General features: G+C 41.8%; 1 protein-coding gene and 1 long non-coding RNA gene across 2 annotated transcripts in view; one reads left to right on the forward strand and one right to left on the reverse strand.

The window, feature by feature from the left end:
* SPEF2 (sperm flagellar 2) overlaps positions 1-24,452 on the forward strand; it is a 128,744-nt gene that overhangs the window by 13,839 nt on the left and 90,453 nt on the right. The window contains exons 4-10 of the mRNA XM_006090107.3: positions 1,348-1,518; positions 3,957-4,097; positions 5,473-5,537; positions 10,349-10,535; positions 11,797-11,985; positions 17,371-17,558; positions 20,496-20,664. Coding sequence (XP_006090169.1) covers positions 1,348-1,518; positions 3,957-4,097; positions 5,473-5,537; positions 10,349-10,535; positions 11,797-11,985; positions 17,371-17,558; positions 20,496-20,664 — 1,110 coding nt within the window. The remainder of the gene's footprint in view (positions 1-1,347; positions 1,519-3,956; positions 4,098-5,472; positions 5,538-10,348; positions 10,536-11,796; positions 11,986-17,370; positions 17,559-20,495; positions 20,665-24,452) is intronic.
* LOC111826328 overlaps positions 6,596-24,452 on the reverse strand; it is a 62,490-nt gene continuing 44,633 nt past the window's right edge. The window contains exon 3 of the long non-coding RNA XR_002829649.1: positions 6,596-6,637. This is a non-coding gene — a long non-coding RNA (uncharacterized LOC111826328). The remainder of the gene's footprint in view (positions 6,638-24,452) is intronic.

Raw genomic sequence — 24,452 nt, forward strand, 5'->3', positions numbered from 1 at the left:
GGAGAAAAGGAAATAAGAGCAATAGCTGTGGGAGAGAAGCTCGAGGGAAGCGTGAGACTTTGTTTATGGATAGAGATACTGGGACAACCTGCTGGTTGAGGTAACGGAAATCAGTGGCAGGAGATGCCTGGTGTGAGGAAGAAGTGGAAGGAGAGCCTCTGGGAGGAAAGAGGAGGAATGAGGCAGGGGTTCAGCTGAAGGAGTAGAGATGACACTCTTCAGTCCCAGATGGAGGAAGACACTGGTGTTTATTATGTAGTAATATCAAAATTCACTGAATTTTAATGAAGTGCCAAGCCCTGTTCCAGGTGCTTTCTATATATTGTCTTGCCTAATATTATTTCGCATCAGTCCTATGAGATAGGTATTTTTTCTCTCCCCACTTTGCAGATGGTGAAACTGAGATACGGAGGTTAGAAAACTTGCCCAGCTTTACAGAGCAAGTAGCTAAAACTCAAACCTGAACGATCTGACTCTAGGAGTCACACACTTAACAGTAGGCTCTCTGTGATCTCCGTGGGTACTTCCTGGGTTGGGGGGAAAGTAAGAATGAAGTTGAAGACATAGATATGTGTTGAAGCAGAGAGGTAAGCTGATCAAGGATCTTACATTGTTGCTGTCCCTGTGGAGATGGAGGCCAGGCCATTTTTCATAGAGAAAAGGGCCGAAGGTGTGGAGGAGCTTAAAGTCAGCTCGAAGGTCCTCAAACATTCTTCTGAGTAAGTGGCAGGACCCACTGAGGCCACATTAGGAGGACCAATGTTATCTTTTCTTTCTTTTTTTTTTTTTCAGTAAGTCTTCAGCTTCAACGGAGATTACTTCTGAATATAAAAGTTTTAGTTAAATACATGGTCCATGTTTCTGTGTCCCACTTTACAATCATCTTTAAAAGTTTATTTTCTTATAATATCGCATTCTCCAGTGGCCTGGAAGTTTTAATGTTTCCTCACTTGTTACTAGGAAGAGAGAGGCTCAAGTGATAGAAAGAACCTGACTTATATTATCTCTTACTTGTTGAAATTGGTTTTATAAAATTATTTTTATAAAAATATAGTTCCAATAATTTAAATACCATTTATTAAAAATTTAACTCAGGACAAAAATTTACTATACAACTATATATATCAGATTATTTTGTAAGAAAGAATTCGAGTCATATTTTTGTATTCTCTCCTTACATCAATTAAGGATGTGAGTCATTAGAATGGGGCTTGTAATTATTTTAGCAACCAACAATAGTATCTTATAGAAATTTTATTTCAAAGACAAATGTTATGTGTGCTTATAACAACGATATACTCTTTATTCTCTAATAATGGCATCTTTTGAAATGCTTTCTTCATTTAGAGACTTAGAAACCTGATACCACGTCAAACTGATTTCAATCTGATGCGGGTTACTCACAAGTTTCAAGAAAAATACGTACACATGAAAGAAGATGTTGTCCGCATACAATCTGAGAAACTTGAAAAATTTCAAAAACTCAAGGAACAACAAAGAAGTTTTAATATGGAAAAGGTTCTCTAGCACAATTTTAACAAAACTTCATGAGTGCATAGTATACTGTGTGATTGATGCCTGAGTACACATTGCATAAGCATTAATGTAGCCCAAGTTGCATGCTGCTGAGGCACGATGCGACGCGTGCTCTGCCTGCTCCTACCTCTCTCTCCTTCACTTTCCCCTTGTCGCCATCTCCACTTCTGCTCACTGGCACCTCCACTCATAGCTAAGAAGCAAGAACTGCCATTCTCTGGAATGGCAGGACAACTTGATCCAGCGGTTCTCAACCTGTGGGTTGCGACCCCTTTGGGGGTCGAACGACCCTTTCACAGGGGTCGCCTAAGACCATCGGAAAACACATATATAATTACATATTGTTTTTGTACTTAATCACAATGTTTTAATTATGTTCAATTTATAACAATGAAAATACATCCTGCATATCAGATATTTACATTACGATTCATAACAGTAGCAAAATTACAGTTATGAAGTAGCAATGAAAATAATTTTATGGTTGGGGGTCACCACCACATGAGGAACTGTATTAAAGGGTCGCGGCATTAGGAAGGTTGAGAACCACTGCTTTATAAGATGTCTGGTAGAAATCAGTGAATCAGTTGCATTAGTGATGGGGAGGGGGGGGGGGTCCTGGCTCCTCAGCGAAGGCTGTGGCCATTGTCACCACAGAGGGAGACAGAGTGGACATTTCTTCTCTCCTCTTCCTCCTTTGCAACCCCTTGGTCTTCCTACCCTCCCCCATCTCTCTCTTCCTGGCAGTGTGGCTTGCTTCCCTTCCCAGCCCCCTTAAACCTCTCAGCATCTTCCTGGCCCTTCAGGCTTTGACTGACTCCCTGTTGCTTCTCCTCTTTCTCTGAAAGTCTTGTGTGATCTCCTCTGACATGACGGACTTGAGAGGACAAGAGAGTGTGGAGTCATCACAGACTTTGCAGAGAATTGCTGGGGGCTGTGTGTATGGAATGTGTAACCTGCAGGCAAAAGAATTAGAGTTCTCACTGCACTGTAACCCACTTTATATAAATTCATATATTTAGAATGATAAGAAGTTAACATATCCTGAATGTAGCCAGCTCCTCATGAGGAGGGAGGGAAAGATGAGGGACGAACTCTGGAAAGTCTTAGGATCACATTACTTGCCACAGACTGGAAAAGGGGGTGGGCTTCCCTGGGCATTTCGTGGTGAGGACGGGTGCTGGGACTCCAGGTGGAACCAGCCTGCCGAGGCTCCTGCAGAAAGTCTCCGAAGAAAGTTGGGAAAAACAAAGTATGATACCATTAGATATCCTGAAATAAACTGTTAAAATGATAAGAAGCAAATAGGACAAAACAGAGAGCCTAGCTCTTCCTGGTTTTCTTAAGATAAAGGATAAACATATTGCAGTTAAGTAACAATTTGCATTTTAGAAAAGGAAGTGAAGAAAATTTTAGAATTATTTTATCTCTGACTTATTTCTTATTGACATTTCTTATATTTAGATGTAGATACTAATGATCTCATTTGTTTTAATATATTGCTTTAGTAGTAAAGTCATGATTAGTTTCACGTTACCTCCTAAATCATTTATTTGTAAAATATTTTACCTAATGTTTTTTTTAATTATGCCCTTCTGCTTATGTCTTCTTAAAATAATGATTGCCTACATAGAGAAGAGATGATTTTGTAATCATCTTACATGACTTAGTGACATGACATGAATTCAGTATTTTATGAATTCAGTGTTTCAGTGTGACTGAGTTTGGGGGAAGTTTGTCATTTCTATCGAGTGCCCAGGAGTCCTCCCAGAGACCTTCTCCTAGACCAGTGATGGCGAACCTATGACAGGCGTGTCGGAGGTGACACGCGAACTCATTTTTTGGTTGATTTTTCTTTGTTAAATGGCATTTAAATATACAAAATAAATATCAAAAATATAAGTCTTTGTTTCACTATGGTTGCAAATATCAAAAAATTTCTATGTGACACAGCACCAGAGTTAAGTTAGGGTTTTTCAAAATGCTGACACGCCGAGCTCAAAAGGTTCGCCATCACTGTCCTAGACTGAGCTTCCTCTTCAGATCATCTTCAGACAGAACTTTCTCTTCCCACTATCGGGCAGGTCATGAAGGTGGAACTGGGAAAGAATCATACTCGTGTTTGTGTGTGGGAAACCTTTACATTCCTTTTTGCATCAGCACCCAGAATGAAAATACACACAATTGACTGGTATAAGTTGGGGACTCCAAAACTGTGTTTTAATATCATACTTTCCAAACTAAGTCATGTTGACACCTGCTTTGTGACATCATACAGTTGTGACCCCAGTCCATTGGTTAGTTGATGAGTTCTGAAAACGTCAATGGGGAAATGGTGTGTGTGTGTTCCTATGAGTGTGTGACATTGCCTAGTAGTCTGATGAACTGAATGACTAAACTAATGTCTATGGGGTATTCAGCAACGCCTGAGCAGAAGACGACAGAATGAAATAATGGCCAAAATCCAAGCGGCTATCATACAGATTCCAAAACCTACATCAAACCGTACTCTGAAAGCAATTGAGGCCCAAAAGATGATGAAAAAGAAAAGAGAGGCAGAGGTAGGTGATTGTCCTTTAATACTGGGTTGTGTTTATTTAATAAAGGAATGATCGTTCCCTAAAACATATAGAGAGATTTCCCAAAACTGCTTACTTTCTTTACAAATTATCTCTGGCATGTCCCTTCTCATGAAAACGCTTCCATGGTATACACATTCAGTCCGTTTCATGTTATTTGTTCAGAAACAGAAAATGCAGCTCTGGGCCAGAGGTGACAGACTCTGGTTAAGTGACAGCACCTGTGTGAGTGCCTGTGCTGAGGCTTCTGTGATCGCTAACGAACTGGGCCAGAACGGGTGCTGTCAGCATGACTCCCGTGGGGGCCACAGGGGCCAGCTGAGGCGCACATACCGTGCCTGTGCTATTCCTCCCTAATGTGTTCACTCAGCTGCACTATTTTTCTATGAATCCTAGACATGTTGAGTGATTTGCTTGTTTTCAGTATATTTAAATTTAAGTTACCTACACAAGTGAGTTTTTGCTAGCGATCCATGCCAAAGGATACCATCTGATTCTGTTCTGTGGGGGAATAATAGTATATTTTGATACAAATTCCTGTAGTTTGCATACCACTACAATAATGACCCAAGAAGAAGATGAACAGCTACCATTTATGGAGCATCTGCTATATGTCAAGCTATGGATTGGACACTTGACACGATCTTTAATTTATACATAACTCTCTAGGTAGGCTATTCTTTTGCCCATTTTGTAGATAAGGAAACTGAAACTCAGAAAGCTGGCATGTTCTACTCAAGCTCACAATGCTGGCAAAGCAGAGTTGGCAGGGCTACATTTATTTTTTTTAATTAAAAAAATCCCGTGTGTGGATTCTAAGAAATATTACCCACGGATGTTTTCTTCTGACCCCATTTTAGTAAAGTACATAATTCTTATATTTCCTAGAGTTGATTAAATTTTATTAATAAATGCAGTAGACAGAGGATGAACTAATAGAGAGCAAATTAATAGTGTAAATGAGGCTGCATGAGGCAGTGATTTTTAAAGAAATATTTATATCCAAAAATGCGTATCCTCATTTATAAGAATTGCAATTAAAAATCTCAACTATAATTTAATAAATGTTTTTAAATTTAAAAATAATTGTGTCCTAACTCTTATTAAATTCAGAGCTGAAATGTGAACTAAATGATTCAGGTTAAGCAATTTTTATATTTTTTAGGTATATTTAATCCAGAGGAGAAGTAACAGATCAGAATTTTAGAAATTTGCTGGAGTGTGGCTTTTCCAAGCTCACTTCCTAATTAGCTTGAGTTAGTAGTGCATGTTATCTTGTAAATTTGAATAAATAGGGTATGTGGCAGTTTTCAATGATTTTTAGAGGCAGAAAACTGATAATGAATTTTTTTTAAAGGATGTGGCCAATGAGATTAAGGAGTTTGAAGCATTACTAAAAAAGGATCTCCAAGCAAAAGAAAGGTGAGATATGAACTATTTTAATAATCACAAAGCTACATTCTTTTTAAGCTGTAGGTTTTGAATATTTGGAATAGTGTACCTGGAATAGCTGTTCCGAAGACCTTTTCACTCTGTAGATGCTTCATTATGACAGTACACGAAAGCATATAAATGACTTAAAGTTCAGATTAATGGTTCATTAACAACTTTTGTAAAGTTCAAGAGGGAAAATGGCTATTATAATGCGACGTTCAATTATTTTTCTATTCTCTGCTTAACATTTTCTAAACTAAAATTGTTTCAAGTTTAAGTTTGCCACAGCAAAACCTTTTTTAGACGCTAGTTGGTTTCTTATGTGTCTCCTCAGCATTTAACACAGGGATTCAATAGAGTTATTGAATCAGTTTGTTGACCAAATGTCACTAAGTCAGTTTGGTGACTTAATTGAAAAAGTGCCTGGTTAATGGGCTTCATTTGTCCAAAGATAAAGATCTCCTATGGTGGGGGGGGGGGGTCATTGACTCACTATAATCAATTAAGGACTATGTATAATATAGGAGCAGTTTGAGGTGTTTTTCTTTTTTTATGCAAACTATCAAACTCTACTCAATCTATAGAATTTAAATTTATAGACTGAAATAAATCTTTGTCAAAGAAGAAAGGCACAAATTATATACTTCAGTCCCATATTAATCTTTCTGAGGGAAGGAAACAGCGTCAAATGAGGAGGAATAAGAAAAAGCTAGGAAAAAGTGGCGCGGAAGTCAGATGTGGCAGGAAAGTAAAGCCGGATGAAGAATGCATGCAGTACTTCCCCTCCCACCCTCTGCAGAAACTCCTGATGCCCAGCCATGGTTCCCACTCCCATTTTCCAGTGCTGCCCCGACTCCATGAGAAAACACAATCCATGCCCACACACCCAGGTGGCCGCCGCCTGAACCCACCACATCCACCTCACTGGCCCATGAAACCGCTGGATTTCCCCCAACTCTTTCACTCACCTCACCAGCCACACACTCTGGAGTGATAAACACATGACATCCACCAGCAGGGCCGTCTTGGAATATTTCGTTACTTTCTGGTGGATGGTGGTCTCTGTGGCCCCAGGGCCAGCTCCTTTCCTAGGACACCACACAAGTTAGCAACCAGAGGGGACACCAAGCACAGCAGCATCTCCCATTCCCTGCCCCAGCATCCATTCCAATTGATTTGTGACCTTGCCCTGTCGGTTAGATGATTCAAAGACCATCCCTGTACAGCATGGCTGCAGACACGCACCCTGCTTCCTGTGGCCTTTGCTGACTGGACCTGAGCCTCGGTCTCTCTACCAGTTAGTTTTGGAAACCACCAGACAAGAGTGGGTTGAAGTAGATGGATGTTTACTTCGTTCGTGTGTCACAGAAATCAGAGCGTAAGCATCCAAGGTGTGTGTTGCAGCTCCAAGGTCCTCAAGAACTGAGCTCCTCTGTGCCTTTTGCTCCACTGTCCTCTTGTGTGATTTGCATCCTCACCGTCACATGCACAGATGGCTGCTGGAGCTCCGGCCACTTGGCCCATGTTCCAGTGTCAGGAAGGAAGACAGGCCAAAGTAGCTATCTCCAGTCTTAAATGGCTCCTTTTACGAGCCTTCTCAGAAGGCCCATATAACATTTCTGCTCACATCTTATTGGCTGGAACTCAGTCACACTGTCCTACGCAGCAGAATGGGAGGCTGGGAAGTGTAGTTTTTGGCTAGGGACATTGTTTTTTTCTGAATAAAAGTTGGGCTCGGTTTGGAGGGGAAAAGGAGGGACATAGCAATGTCTGTCAGAAGTCCTCTCTCTGTAGGAGCCTCCTCTTCATCCTGCTAGAGATTTCCCCCTGGGCACCATGAATATGCACCTTCCCTTCTCAGAAAGGCAGGATAGGGCCCGGGCAGCAAGAGTCCCTGGACCAGTCCCCCCTCGCCGTGACCAGCCTCATCAGAGACTGAACGTCCCTTCCACGTGCTGCACAAAGAGCATTTTCTCTGATGGCCCTAAGGTGGAAAACGTTGGGAAGCCCTGGGCTAGAGCAAACCTTGAAAGAAAACCAAGGCTATGGTACAGCATGGTCCTTCGGAAGCCTCTTTTGCAATCGCTACTTTTTTGGAGACATTCTGAATTCTTAGCTTAGACTCTAGCATGTTCTGGGCTCATTGTGAAACCATACCAGTTGATGCCCGAAAGCACTGCTATCCTCTCCCAGCCAGCTCCCGACAGTTCCTCGGGATGTCACCTCACAGAGCCCCTTGTTCCCCTCGTGGGAGAATAAAAGGTCTCAACGGGAGCAACACAAGGGTTCCCATGGCTACTTTCCCCTCACATGTACGTCTTTACTTTTTAAGACAAGGAACAAATGTGACCTGCTGTTTGCTTCTGTAGCTGAGGTTGCTGGCTGCTGCAACAAGACACTTGGATTCACACATTTCCCGTCGGTTCTTCCTAACAAGCTGTTTTTAATACTTACAAATTTGGCCAAGTTTCCTAGTACTAATAATTCACACATATCCTAACTCTATGGAAGCCTGGCAAGCAGATAAAAAGAAAACATAATTATTGCCCTCAAAAAACCCATATCTAGTAAAATGAATATTCATTCAAGGAAGTATCATGTAGCTTTGTTCAGACCTTTATTGTAATAAGACAACAGATGGATGGGTGGATGAATGAACCGACTGATAAAGTATATTCGTTATATTATCGGTAGCATAAATACAGTGTCAAAAGAGCCATTCATCCATGCTCAATCTAGGAAAAAAATATTTTAAACAACACATTTATATAAAAATATGGTAAGAATTTTGATGAGTGATCTAAAAAAGTTACGTTACATAATTTTCATAAATACTTAATTGTACTAAATCTTGATATATAGATTGGGATAAACTTTGTCTTCATTACTGAGACTTTGACAGCTACTCAATTTCTGCTCAGCAACTCTCAGTGACAGAATGAACTGAAGGCTGAGCCCCTGCTGATACAATAACCAGAAATTTAGTGTGTAATTTAAAAAATTATATCACATGTATATTATACTTCTTAGCATATCATTTGAAATTTAGCAAACATCAGCTACATGGCAGGCATATGAGACCTAAGTACAGAGAGGTATAAAATTGGATACTTTTCTTATGTGCTTTTCTTATGTGCTCAGAGTTCAGCAGGGAGCAGCAAACCTAGAAATAATGAACTATAATATAATGTGATCTGTACTCTAACATGCAGTTATTGCCTCATTGAACATGCACTAGCTGTGCTTTTGCAAGAGTAACTTTCTCTGTATGAGAATTGATGACCATTTGGTTCCTACACACAACGATAATGTGTCCTGTCTTTTAAGTAAAATTGTTATATTTTAAAACAAATACACTATTAATTTATAATATTAAAAACCATAATTATTCCCAATATTAAAATTCATGATTTCTTGGCAAGCCATATTATGATATATCTTATACCATTGTCTTACACTGTTTATTTTTCATTTATTTTATTTATTTTTTTATGAGAGAACTAGAGGCCTGATGCACAAAATTTGTGCAAGAGTAGGTCTTCCTTCCCTTGGCTGCCAGCACTGGCTTCCCTCTGGCAACCAGGACCTGGGCTTCCCTCCGGCCACAGGCAGGCACCTGGGACCCGAGCTTCCCTCCAGCTGCTGGCAGGCACCCGCGACCTGGGCTTTCCACACAGCCCTGGCTTTGTTCGTTCAGTCTAATTAGCATATTATGCTTTTATTATTATAGATGGCTTTGTTCTTTTTTAAAAAATATATTTTTATTGATTTCAGAGAGGAAGGTAGAGGGAGAGAGAGATAGAAACATCAATGATGAGAGAGAATCATTGATTGGCTGCCTCCTGCACACCCCACACTGGGGATCAAGCCCACAATCCAGACATGTGCCTTGGCCAGAATCAAACCCGGGACCCTTCAGTCTGCAGGCCTACTCACTGAGCCAAACCGGCTAGGGCCATTGTTTATTTTTTAAAGAGGTATGAGGATGGGAATTGGTTATTTGATCCTTATAGACATAACAATACATCTTCTAATGATAACTTTTGAAAGAATCTAGCAGTTCTCTTCTAAGCCACCATCTGAGTGTGTGTGCTTTGTGTTGGTGAGACCAGCTCTCCTTGAGCCTTTAATTGTGGACATGAGGTAGGACAAATCCCCGAGTAGGTCTCTTCATCTTGGGTCTCCAGGACTTGGTGGAGAAGCTAGGTCAGACCTGTGCCTGTGAGTGTGGCATGACGAGCAAGTCAACATTCAACTGCCGAGCTTCCGGCAGGAGCTGGGCCACTGCCCTCAACAGTCCGATAGTTGGGAGGTCCTAGAGCAGCTTGCACGTGCATAGGTGAGAGAGAGTGGCAGTGGACAGAACCACCCTGGAAGTACTCTGTGTCCTGGCGTTAGTATGCCCGTGACTCCCCTGACACTTGGGTTACCAATATTGTGCTACTGTTGACTCAAAACAGGGGAAGCAAGAGGCCTAGAGCCAGGAGGAAGAAGAGGGAGAGAAATCCAGAGTGTCTGGGTAGAGTGAAGATCGTGAGAAGTGAAAGAACAAGGAGTTGATGGGCCTAGAGAAAAGGCCCCCAGAGCTCGAGTCCAGAAAAGGAGGGAGGCAAAGCGGAACCTGTTGACCACACTGAAGTGTCACACTCAAGTTCTAGTGTTCACTTTCATGCTTATAATATAATGACAAATTAGCAGAGGGCTCCGAGGACCCTTCTCCTGAGTTCTTCCTCCATGCTCACAAGTAGTGGCCCGTGATCATATTGTTTTGAATCTAAAATAAAAACTATTGTCCTCAGTACACCCAAGCCTTCTTTAGATACAGCAGCCCAGACAACTGCCGATTTGTTAAGCACTTACTCGGATGACGACTACATTAAAAAAATCCAAAAGCGCCTCAAAGAAGACGCGTTTGCACGAGAGCAAAGGGAGAAAAGACGCCGGAGACTGTTAATGGACCAGCTGATAGCCCACGAAGCACAAGAGGTTAGATATTTGGATGCTGGTTAAATGATACTGTTGGAAATGTCACAAAATGCAGTCTTTCATATGCACATTATGCGTATCTTATGTGTCATCTGCCACTCTGCCTCAGATATCAATGGGACATCATAACATCACTTTGTGCTAAAAGGTTATTTCCCACTTCAGATTCACATTTACCTACATTTTTACATAATTCCCCGGTTCAAGTTGTGGCATTTGCCGCAGTATTGTTGTTGTTTGTATCTTGATTCTGAAAAGGTACGCAGTATTCCTCTCATAATCACATAGTGGGAGAGATGGTGTGAAACTGTGTCATTAATGATGCCAGATTTGCTTCTTAAATAATTGGGTTATTGAGTGTTAAATGGGCAACGCCAATTCTCAGGTATTCTTTTGAGTTTTCCCCCTTGAGGACTTGAATTACCTCACCCTTCCACATGATGTCTCTGTTTAGACAAGTGAGAGAGCTCGAAGGGGCTTTGGAGATCACCTTTCACCTAAACCCCTCATTTGACTTGTCCAGAAAGAGACCCCGAAAATCCGAGTTGCTTGTCTAGGACACACAGCGGTGCATTGGCCAGGGCCTCTGAATCCCAGTTCCATGCTCTGTCCACTGTTCACTTACTGCTTCCCCTTTAATTCTCTGAAAGAGAACCAAGAGAATGCATCTGGTTTGTCTTCCAGATTGCAACCATTACAATTTTCTAGGATAAGCTGTAGGTCCTTTCTCCTAAGCCTCTTCCCCGTCTTCCCATTCTATTCGGTTTTTGCCTTTCCTCACTCAATAGGTGTTGAGATGCCTCCTCAGGGAACTAATCAAATCCTCCATCTGCAGCCAGATAGCGCCTCTATTTGTTTTCACAACTAGCATTTCCGTTAAGAGTACCTACAGCACAATTCCACGTTTCTGCAAACATACTCAAAATTGAGAATCAGATCCCTTGCTTATAAAACCTTGAAAACAATCACCTGATTTATCTTTTTCAAATTTTAAATGAGGCAATAATTTATTTAAATAACAGGGAGCTATACTAGTAAATCCGTTAATGCTTCTTCTAGATACCGAAAGTATGCAACCTTCGTTGGAAATTTTTTATTTTTATGACTTGATGTTTGCCATGTTTAAGTTTAAACCAAATGGCGGGAAGTGATGCAGATGAATGCTATACCTTTCCCACACTGTTTACAGTCAGGGTCTTAGCCCAGTGGGAAACTAGGACATGACCTTGACAGTGATTGGCTCCCCCAATGGTCTTCTCAGGAGGCTTACCGGGAGGAGCAGCTGATCAACCGGCTCATGCGGCAGTCCCAGCAGGAGCGCAGGATCGCCGTGCAGCTCATGCACGTCCGCCACGAGAAGGAAGTCTTATGGCAAAACAGAATTTTCCGAGAAAAACAATATGAGGAGAGGCGACTTAAAGATTTCCAGGATGCTCTCGATCGAGAAGCGGTAAACAATATCTCCCTTAAAAATCTTTCTGAGGTTACTTTTGCTTCTTCCTACCTATCAAGGTAAACAAAGCTGTAGGTATGTGGCTGCCATTCAATGATCTCTCTCCATTATCTCCCCCTTTTTATTTTTGTACAACTACAGTGAAAACGCACACAGCATCTCCATCCTTTACCCTTCCCCTTTAGTCTTGATTCTGCAGATCTTACCGCTCTCCACAGTCCTATGGCTGCGTGGACACTGACCTCCGTGTCCTCTCAAGAGCGGAATTGTCTGGATAATAGTTTCATTCCTCCTTTTCTGACAGGAGTGAAGCTGAACGGATCGAGTGCATTTGCTTACCCTGGAAATGATGTGTTTAGCTAACCTTTCCAGGTGCCTGTTTGTAGAGTACATTTGCCTCACAAGCCCAGTTAATCAGGGGCAGCATAGTAATGTGGCTGTAGCAGCGCTGGTCTCCCTGGGCTGAGAAGCATTCTCTCTCCTCACCTGGGATGGAACAGACTGCGGAAGGTTGGGCCACCGAGGTCCACTGCAGCCTCAGAGACAGGGACCTAACAATCGCATCCCTTCCTCCACGGGATTGCCTTTCCTGACGCGGAGGTAGCTGCTCCCTGAAGCCCCTCCCTTTGAGATGGCTAGTTTCACAGCTTGTATTTATCCCCTCCTCCATCAACAGTGGCTAGTGCATAAGGAGGAATGAAATAAAGAAGAGTTGAATTTTTCAAGGGAACACTATCACCTTTTCTTTCCGGTAATATCCACTAAAAACACAAAACATCCTTTGCTTTCTACAGCAGTATCCTTCCCCTTTGTGAAGGCACAGGACGTTTTTAAAATTAGTTTTTAACTGTTCTTGTAGTTTTGCTGTTATTTACGGTGGGAGAATTCGATAAGTACCTTTAAATTTATTAAAAACGTTAACGTTTGTTCATGGTGCTCATGAGCTGTTGGTAGTACTTCATACTATTACTGTGAATGGGATGGACTCGCGATTTCCTGGCCAATCCTGTTGAGCACAGCTGAGAACGCTCCTGGCTTTCCTTCTGTTTCTTTGGCCGCTTAGCCTCTGCTCTCGTGTAGGACATTCTCCTGGAATAGCAAAGCATTCACGGGGTCCTTAAAGCCGAGTCCTGCCCCCCACTCTCCCTTCTCTCCTCTGTTGCTTCCTCAGACAGTCTCTTCCACAGCCACGGGATGTAATTACTGCAACAGACATGGGACTCACGCATCTATGTCTCCGGCCTCTGACATGTGCATCCATGTGTCCAGCTGCGTCCCTGACCTCTCTCTTCATATATCTCACATCCACATCACACGTTAAAGTCAAATTTATGACCCATGTCTCTAAACTGGTCTTTTTTAAGGTTCCATATTCCAACCAAACCTCAGGCCCACTTGAAGTCTGATTAGTCCTCACTCCTCCATATCCCAAACATCACTGAGTCCTGCTGATTGCAGGGACTAAATAAAAATCTCTTCAGTTTGCCCATCTCCCTCCATGCCAGCACCACCACCCCAGCTCCTCCTGCCGCCAGCTCTCCTTCCTCTATGTTTGGTGGCTATGCATTGGCAACCACAGCTGGCGTGTGCAAGGTCATAACATTATTTAGTCTTTCAAATCGACCTCAGCTAAACTCAACAGCTCACCGCTGCCCACAGAGCTGTACAGTGGCCAGGTCACGGGGTCAAGTCATCAGGGAAACGTGTCGGCCACCGGGCACAAGCCAGCCTGTTGCCATTGAGACTCAGCTACGCCAGCCCACACGTTGCCATCAGCACACAGGTCTCTGAGGAGGCCATGCCGGCCTCTGTGGGCCCCTCACATGTTCCCCTCTGAAGCTTTGCTGCTCCCCAGGAGCTGCAGGGGAGTGGGGTACCCCTTTCCCTTTCTCCGTGTTCTCAGCACATTTCCCTCTGTCCTCTCTGAGTAATTCAGACTCACTTGCCTTTGGATGTAGCTTTAAAGCCAGTAGGAGCCTCCATCAGTTTCATCTTTTCCATCTGCAGAAATTCCCTAATGCAGGACTTAACGAGACTTCGGATAACTTGTTAGAAATGAAGAAAGGAGAAAATTAGATTGAACTTATACAAATTGTCTGTCCTGCTCTCATCCCCTCCCACACTGCTCTCTGCTCTGCAGCCAGGGGAATACTGGTAACTCGGATGTGACCACAGCCGTGACTCACACTAAAGAGCACCCAGCCCTGGCTTCCTGCCCACCACACCCCTGCTCCGACCTGTCCCCTCCATCCCCTGGACTCCGACCACACTGGTCTCTCGGACCCTGAAGAAGCCACTTCTCTCTCTCTCCCCTCTTTCCACCTGCCTTTCCCCAGCTAGCGGTCATCTTGCAGAGCCCCTCACATGGCGTGTCCAGGTCAGGCTGCTGCATGGACCCTCACACCCACGACTCTCCCTAGTGACACGTATAGTGCATAATTATCGGTGGATTTGTGTGACTTTTTGTCTGTATCTCCCATGGGTGAGAGTTCCGTGAGGACAGGGACCATGTGTGCCTCTGTTAATACTGTTTCCCCAGGGCTTAAGCCAATGTCTGGTAAAATGAGATAGAGAGAGAGAGAGAGAGAGAGAGAGAGAGAGAGAGAGAGAGAGAGAGACCTGGAGTTGTGCACATTATTTAGGAGTTTTTGTCTGTTTTGTTTTGATTTTAGATTGCTTTTGCTAATCTCTTTAAGAAAATTGGGTATCTATTAAGACAGTTTCTGATTTTAAATTCCTGGCCTACTATTGTTTTAACAATAATCGAACACATTAATATTTAACATTTTTTGAGCATTTACTTTGAGTCAGGCATTGAGCTCTGTTCATTGCATGCTTATGTACTCTCACAATGGCCGTTTCATGTGGCCACTATCCTTTCCACATGTTACAAGGAAAATGAGGTCTAGAAGCTCAGTCACACAGCTTCTCAGTGGCGAGGCTGGGAGCAGGCCAGGTCTGTAGACTCCAGAGTCTGAACGCACACCACAGGCTTCCTTTGCCCTTTCCTTCTTTCTTTCCTGGGGCTGCAACCCACTTTGCTGTGATGTGACAGGAAGTTACAGTGAGTTTAGCTCAGGGTCCGGGGTGGTAGTGTGGGTAGAGGTAGAAGACTAGGTAGCTAGAAAGATGGAAGAAAGACATGGAAGGGACTTGGAGTGGGAGGGTAGAGAGATGGGGGTGGAGAGAGAAAGGAGGAACTGGGAAGGAGAGAGGGAGGGAGGGAGGTGTACCAGGTGAAAGCTCGCAGCGGTTCTTAACCTGTGGGTTGAGATCCCTGAAAATACATCCTGCATATCAGATATTTACATTACGATTCATAACAGTAGCAACATTACAGTTATGAAGTAGCAACGAAAATAATTTTGTGGTTGGGGGTCACCACAACATGAGGAACTGTATGGAAGGGTCGCGGCATTAGGAAGGTTGAGAACCACTGTCCTAGGGACAGACATGGCCCTGCTGCCCTCAGGTTGGGTTTGATCACACCCTAAGTATTCCAATATTTCCAGGCTCATGACCTGGAAATAAACCAAGCTCATGACCCATTTTACTGTCACTTTCTCCATAAATTCTCTTCTAACTACTGTTCTCTCAGAGTCCTCTCTCCAGAACTCTTCGCGCTTCCTAAAGCATGCCATAAAGCTTTGTACCTCAGCTGTTTGCTTTCTTACGAAACAGGGCCTGCAGAGCTGCACGAGGCTAAGGCATTCTCCTGTCACTCCTCAGCCGGCCACGGGGACAGGGCTGGCCTCAGAGGCCACACAGCCCGGCCCCTTTCCCAGCAACAATAAAACAAGCAGAACTACAATAACAAGACAAAAGGACCTCCCATTCAGTGCAGCGGACAGTCACAGTCTATTGCCATGCCTTCAGTCCTGTGTGAACGGCATCATGATAAGGAATATTTGCTGTGACAAGACGGTTCAGTCAGTTTTCCTGTTCATGGCAAATCTTCCTAATACCATGGGGCCTTGACTTACGAGTTTAATTTGTTCCGTGACGGAGCTCGTAACTCAAATTACTCGTATGTCAAATCATTAAAGTGAACGAGTGAGACACGTGATGCTGGGCTGATGTTGTGGCGTTCACTGTGACGTTCGCTGCGCCAACTAGTGGTGGGGTATCTGAAGCTGGCCCATAACTGGAATTTTAGCTCGCAACTCAAAGCAAAAAATCAGCCGAGAGACGGCTCGTATCTCAAAAAACTCATTAGTCGGGACACTCATAAGTCAAGGCCCTACTGTATCTGCGCTGTCCACAGAGGAGAGAGAGTCGCAGGCCCTGATTGGCCCAAGTTCACAGCTAGTACTTGACTCCTGTACGGAACCCGGGCTCAGATCCCATCCCAGCTCCATCCAGGCCCAGGCTCGCCTCTGTTTGGCCCTCACTGGGTTACGGCACAGGAGGCAGGTCTTGTTTCTGGAGCCGGTTAGCACAGGAGAGAATGTCTCAAGGAGCCGGGATAGCTGCCTGAAAAGCGGTATTTGGTCGTGCCGAGTTCGACCTTCGTACTTGTGTGAAGAAAGGGTTTTTTAAACAAACCAATAGTGCAAACCGAGCTGAGGGTAATGACAAACTGCTTAAGTACTTCGTTGCTTTCTGCAGAAATACATGTCTCTAGGCATGAATGTTATCAATGCATTAAGGCTGGGACAGCAGCAGGTTTTGTTGATGTCTAAGCACATGTAACATTTGTCGGGGATTTCCCAAGGATTTTCTACGTCTAAATCAGTATTCTAGAACTCCCCTATGAAGGGCACTGGCCAAGCAGCTGTGTCTGAGCAAGGCTCCTTAGACGGGTACAAAGAGGACAGACGTGCTTGAGGTCTAGCACTGACGTGCCTGTGTCTTTTTTTTTCCCTTTAATGTTTTTTTTATTATTATTGATTTTTTAGAGAGGGAGGGAGGGAGAGGAATAGAGAGACAGAAACACATGTGCCCTGACCGGGAATGGGACCAGTGACCTCCTGGTTCATGGGGCTGTACTCAGCCACTGGGCCACACCGGCTGGGCAAAGGCGCCTGTTTCTGTCTCGTCCCTGACTACTTGAAACCCGTGAGATCAGGACTTCGTTTAAAACACTTAAGACCCAACTTATCCTCAGTCCACTTTGGGCTTTCCCTGATTAGCCCCAGTTTCGTCCGTACTCGGTTTTGCTGATCAGTAAGCTTTAAGGGGAGTATTTCCGAACTTGTCTTTGGCATCATTCTCAGAATTTAACGTGTTCAGGAGAAGGGACCCTATCATTGTTTTTCCTGGTGTAAAAGGAGGTTTCATTCTATTTAGAGATTTATTTCTGTTATTATTAAAATGAAGACATTATTTTCTTTTCAACCGCTGCCCAGTCATGGTGATTTAAAAGTGTCTATGTCACCCTAGGCTTTGGCAAGACAAGCCAAGCTCGAGTTTGAAGAACAAGCCATCAGAGAGCGGGAACTTCACGAGCAGATCGCTGTGGAGCGAGCGCAGGCCCTCTACCAGAAGCACTACCTAGCATGCACAGAGATTTTGGATCAGATACTTGACTTGTCCACGAAAGTGGCAGAATACCGGCTTTTGACAAATAAGTAAGTCTTGTTTTTTTACAGTTAACACAATAGAGACACCCCAGAGAATGAGAAAGGTTACGAATGTAAAGCAGACACTGGGTGGGGAAGAGAGAAAAATGTTTCATGAAAAGAAGGCTGAGAAGTGGGGTCCAGAGAACCTGGATACTGACTTAATTCACCCCTGACTCGCCTTATTTAACATGCACTTAGAGGTCTTTGACATTTAAATGTGTGTAAATGTACTACAATTTACTAAGACAACTATGATAATTTATTTGAAACACTCGGGACTTCCTAGGAGACAGGAATTGTTTAAAGATTCTTTTACTAATAATTAATGCAATTTATAAGAAAATATTGAGCAAAACAAGAAATATTAAGACTATGCCAAAATAAGAACAAGGGAAAATCTAAATTTAAGTAGAAAGTTAACAACAAGGGGATAAATTGAAACACAGTTATATGGGCAGCAGGTTTGCCAGTTACTGCAACTGAGCTACAAATTTTATCTGAGTTTCCTGGTGGCCAAAGCAAAAGGGAAACATATATTATTTCTATGTCAAATATATGACTTAAAAACCCACTTACAGAGCACAACTCTCTAGCAAGCTCAAGACTTCCTATATGCATTAGTTTGATTACTGTAGTATTTCACGGAGGCATATACTAGTCTGCCCCTTACTACTCTTAAGTCCTGCTTCATGAACATTAATATAGAGAGCATATTGCCTACATGAAACTATTTTTATTATAATTTTAAAAATACATAAAATTTTAAAGTTCCAGAAGTATTGATATATAGAACTTTTAAGGAGGCTTTCCTTTGAAAATGTGTCTTTTAATTGCAACTGAATAAGTTAATTGCACATGAACACGGGTGGGCAAAAGTAGGTGTGTAGTTGTGAGTACTCAAAACAGAGTTTAATTCTTCTACTATTTATTAATTATTCTATTACTTATTTGTATTACAACAGTAAACCTGCTTTTGCCACCCCCTGTATGTTAAGATTTTTTTTAGTTTACATGATTAACAATCAAGATAAACTGATTTTAATTTCTCTATATTCTGCACTAAGAAAGATATTATCAGTATATATATTTTTGGTATCAAGCTATTTATATGAACTGACTTTTGTTAAGACTGCTCCTTAACAAAATTATTAATAGTCAAATAGTAGGCTATTAGTTCAATAACTGCAAGATTAAGTTTGGGCAATATATAATTCAATGATTTAATTATTTACTTCATCATAGAAGCCAATGACACTTTAATAATTCTGGTGTTATTTCTATGCGTGAGCTTATTAACTTCTAAACTTCCATATCTCCATAAAGAAATCTTTAGCAACTATTAATATTTTATTCATGGAAAACATGATTATATTTTAAATTATAACTTTAAATACTACTTTTTTAATGTATCACTCTAACGTTTGTAAGTGTACAGTTCAGTGGCATTAAGTACATTCACATTGTTGTGCCCCATCACCAGCATCCATCTCCAGAACTCCCTCATCATTCCAAACTGGAACTCTGGGTAATTAAACAATAACTCCACCCTCCCTCCTTCCCCGGCCCTGGAAACCACTGTTCTACTTTCTGTCTCTATGAAAATGACTGTGCGAGGTCCCTCGTGTAAGTGGAAACATGGGGCATCTGTCCTTTCCTATCTGGCTGATTTCATTAGCATGTCTTCAAGGTTCATCCATGTGGTGCCATGTCTCAGAATGAAATACATGAACTACTGCTGGTTAAGTCGTAATTTCAAGCTCTAGTCCAGCTACTTTTAGAGAGCTGTATCTGAGCCATGTCAGTCTCTTTTCTTCCTTGCCCGCTTTATTCATCTTGGAACTGTTGTCCCATCACTCTGTCTGATTACCTCCTCTAGTCATCCCTCAGACTTAAATAGAAATAATTACTGATAAATCATCTCAAAGGTTAACAAATGTTCAGTGACAATAAGACAACCATACAGTCGATCTTTCTGTTATACATTAATATGAAAATATGTAAACCAACTGGCTTCTTAAAGGGGCCTTGAAAAGTGTTCCACCTGTTCATTTTGTATAGGAGGGCACTATTGCCAGAGCATTTAAATTATTTCCTGAAATCACACAGCCATTTAACAAGACAGCTGGGAATAAAAAACCTAAGTATTATGATAGTGTGAATCATTTTGTAATATATTGTTCTTAGTTCATAGTCAGAAAGTTTGAAGAACAGTGTCTTTAAGTAACATTCATTTATGCAAACCTACTAAGCCCCAGACATTTTATTAACCTTTAAGAATTGCCCTGGCCGGTTGGGCTCAGTGGATGGAGCGTCGCCCTGCGGGCTGAAAGGTCCTGGGTTCGATTCCGGCCAAGGGCATGTGCCTTGGTTGCGGGCACATCCCCAGTCGGGGGTATGCAGGAGGCAGCTGATCAATGTTTCTCTCTCATCGATGTTTCTAACTCTCTATCCCTCTCCCTTCCTCTCTGTGAAAAATCAATAAAATAAAAAAATTTTAAAAAAAGAATATAACAGCAAGTTGGAATCCCTGGTCTCAAACAGCAGACCCTGGAGAATGTATCCTATATAATAAAAGTGTAATATGCAAATTGACCGAACAGCAGAACAACCAGTTGCTATGACGCACACTGACCACCAGGGGGCAGACACTCCATGCAGGAGCTGCCTGCTGGTAGTCAGCGCACTCCCACAGGGGGAGCACCACTCAGCCATAAGCCAGACTAATGGCTGGTGAGCACAGTGGCCTGCCTCTACATCGGTCGGACATCCCTGGAGGGCTCGCAGACTGCAAAAGGGTGCAGGCCAGGCTGAGGAACCTCTTCTCCCCCCCAGTGCATGAATGTCGTGCATCAGGCCTCTAATATATAATAGAAAGACTATAGTTTAAGGTGTATGTATGACTAACCGTTGATTCATCTCTACCTTTTTTTTCTTTTGCGATAGTCTGATTCCATATAAAATTATGCATGATTGGAAGGAACTGTTTTTTCATGGAAAGCCCATTTATGAGCAAGCCTCTATTAAGGATCTGCCAGCTAAGCCTTCTGCAGAGCAACTTATAGAAATGGAGAAAAGGGACTTGCTAGACAACAATGATTATGAAGAATATAAGGTACGAACAAAAATGGAGTAATTAAGGTGAATGCAACATAATAAACATCCTGTTAACATTAATTTTGTGGTATTATTTTATTCTTATTAATAAAAATGGGATTTTATGTTTGCATTTTTCCCTTGGTTTAATGTGTAGTAAAGTACTCATTTGTAAATGCCTAACTACATATGGTCTATTATCTGTTACTCCCAGTTAATATTATGAGTGGTCTGAAAGTAATCAAGCATAGCACATTTCCTGGGCAGATAAATTGCAGAATTTTAAAATGTTTTTTATCAATCAGCATTTTTCTTTGTATGAGTTAACTACCTTTGCTTCAAAAAATCCCTGTTAAAGGGTATTTCTTTAAAAATGTATCTAAAGACTATATTGTTCTTAGTGGCCAATGAAAGAGGAGAAGGTCTGAGCTTTATGAGTAGCATAGATTCAAACAAAACTTTATTCAAAGATGTTTTTGTATTGGGTACCAATTGTTTTCCTCAGATGAGCTGCTGAAAAGCCTTTGGGGTCAGACAGACCAAGGGCTCATCATTGGCACTGCCATGTGCCAGCTGTGAGACCACAGGCAGCCACTCCCTTAGTGTCAAGACTGATTTGTGAAATGGCAATAATAATATACCTACTTATTTTGTTGTTGTGAAGATAGTACATTTAAAAAATGTCTGTTTTTATTAATTTCAGAGAGAGGAAGGCAGAGGGAGAGAGAGATAGAAATATTTATTATTAGAAATATTGAATTAATTCCAGAAGGGCAGTAAGTGCAATATGAATGATTTGGCACAATCATTTGTTGAAGCCATCAAATACTCACTAAATAGTTGTTGAAGGGATGCATGAATGAAGTAAATGAATGACAATGAACTGGGCAAAGTGTAAAATAGCACTAATATGGAAATACTGAAAGAAGATAAGAATATGCAAAAAGGCAAGGAAAGAAAATGAGATTATGAGAAACTAAATGTACACCATATTTTAATTGGATGAATCTGTATTTGTATTACTAAGAGAACTGTTATTTATTAAGGATTGAGTAGAATCTTATGGGATATGTGTGCATATTTATTTCGTTTGACCACAGAACATACTAGAGGTAGTGTGTCAATCTGAAGTGTCATGCTACAAAATAAAATTTTTTGGCAATATCAAGTTATGAAAGGAATTTCTTTCCACTGTAAATTGTCGTTTTATTTGATAGATCTTGCTGATTCATGGAATATTGATTTCTAACTTATTTCTTAAACAGCTCTATCTACTCTATTTTTGTTGTTCTCATAAATCAGGAGGCCGGGTAGCCTGCAGCTTAGCAAAAGATTTGTCTTTTTAACTTTTTTTTCTTGTTTGGGAAATCATTACCACAGGAACACGGTCGTCTTACCCACATCCTTTGTAGGAAATTGTAAACTTTTGTTAGGTGTGTGTGTGTGTGAATGTCTGGCAATGCAGTTTATTGTGTATATAGCTTTTACTGTCTTTCGGGAAATGAAAATTACCTTAGGATTTCTGATTTGTGTTTATATACTTTGCTCCTTTTGACCAGATGATGGAAAATAATATGCAGATGTTATACATTAATCCTTCCCTATTGTTAGCACTTCTTTTGTCTCTTCGGGATCTTGTTAACTGTTCCTGCCTGCAAGCAAAAAAATAAATGTTTCAACTTGTAAAATATATTATTTGGCTTAAGGGGGACAACACAGCCTGGTTTAGCTGAAGGGAGCAGCTGTCCATACTTATCATTGCTAAATTTGCTCAGCCTTTCTAGTCCTTAGGTATTAAATGCATAACTTAGAAATCAGTCTTCCAAAGGTTTACCTTCTTAGCATAGTTTATTGATGCCCATAAACACCATCCTTAAATAACTAATATCTCCCAGTTTTGAGCCCACACTTTTAAAGCTCTGTTAGAGAACTATCATGCTTAAATATTTTAAATATTACTCCTAGAAATTGGCATGAAACACAATTTTGCTCATGTATGCATCATATATAGCTGCCAAAAGTTTGTCTCTTATTTATTTTTTAAAAAAAATATATTTTTTTATTGATTTCAGAGAGGAAGGGAGAGAGAGAGAGAGAGAGAGAGAGAGATAGAGAGAGAGAGAGAGAGAGAGAGAAATATCAATGATGAGAGAGAATCATTGACTGGATGCCTCCTGCACGCCCCCCACCAGGGATCAAGACCAGAATCAAACCCAGGACCCTTCAGGCCACAGGCCTACACTCTATCCACTGAGCCAAACCGGCTAGGGATGTCTCTTATTTCTTAACATTATTTCCTACATCATCACACTCTATCATTCAGGAATGGTATGGCCAGAGATATCATTCACTTATCACTCCTAGGGAGGAGGCTGTAACAGCATCATGGAACAGCCGGGCCCTACTGGGATTCCCAGGCAACTGCCACAGGAAAACAGTGAGCAGGGAAGAGCCCTGAAAACCCAGTGCACCCTGGGCAGCAGGGGAAGCGAGGTTAGAAATATTGCCATCAAATACTCACTAAATAGTTGTTGAAGGGATGCATGAATGAAGTAAATGAATGACAATGAACTGGGCAAAGTGTAAAATAGCACTCGAGCTCTCTGGAGGCACGGTCCTCACAGCAGCCAGTGGTTCTCAGTTACGCACTGGACTCCTCCTGGTAAACCCCAAACTCTCCCAAGTTCAAGTCCTTTTCAGGAAGTCTCCGCCACAACACACTTGGCAATTTGTAGAGCTCTACTGTGCATGCCAACAAACAAGTTTTAGTTGGAATTCCCCCAATTCAAAAGAAGGATATTTTGTGTCCAGTATATCATGTTGTTAAGTCGACCAAAGTTTTGTCATTGTTATTTTGGTTTGGAAAATTACTGTTTAAGCTCATGATCACTTGAGCTTGTTGCGGTTGTTGGGCTAACCCTAGAGTGTATGTTGTAATGCACATTTTTATCAATAGCACTGTTGGCTCATGATATTCGACTAACTAGACTTTATGATGCATTTGTATATATTGTGGTTTAACATTCATGCTCCTGTCACTACACCAGATGTATACACACCTTCTTTCTCAGCAAATCCCCAGGGTTGTTTATACATTGTTTATATATTTGTTTATTGCCAGGTCCTTTTCCACTGGAGAATAGGAATGAGGGACTAAATCAACCATGGGGTTGCCTTCCTATGTCTCATCTGATTTGTCTGACTGAAAGGCTCCAGACACTGCCTTGTTCTTACTCTCAACTCCAGCCTTTAGTATTGATCCAGTGGCTTTCAGACTCAGCTTCTAAGAGTGGACACGCCAGCTTAGCTCTGGCTTTGCTCCCTGGCTTCCCAGTGAATGACCTATTCTTCATAGCTTATTATTTAATCAAATTTTCTTATGGGCAGAATATCAATCTGAAGCCTGTGTCACTCAAGTGAAATCACTGGGTAACTGACACAAGCACAGTGATAGATTTTAGTAGCAGGTAAGTGATTGTAAATACCCATTTTAAAAAAAAAATTATTTAAAAGATATTTATTGCCTTAGTCAACTCAGGTTGCCACTGTAGACTGGGTGGCTTCAAAATATAGGAATGTATTTCTCACACTCCTGGGAAATCCAAGATCAGGGTGCCAGAAGATTCAGTTTCCTGGTGAGGACTCTCTTCTAGACTTGCAGGCAGCCACCTTCCCACTGTGTCCTCACATGGAGCAGAGAGGGGGGCGGGGAGAGAACTCTTGTCTCTTTCCTTTTTAAAGGACACTATTCCCATCATGGGGACCCCCACTGTCAAAACCTTATTGCCTAATCACCTAGCAAAGGCC

This window comes from Myotis lucifugus, unplaced genomic scaffold, assembly GCF_000147115.1.
Source record: "Myotis lucifugus unplaced genomic scaffold, Myoluc2.0 scaffold_68, whole genome shotgun sequence".
NCBI lineage: Eukaryota > Metazoa > Chordata > Mammalia > Chiroptera > Vespertilionidae > Myotis > Myotis lucifugus.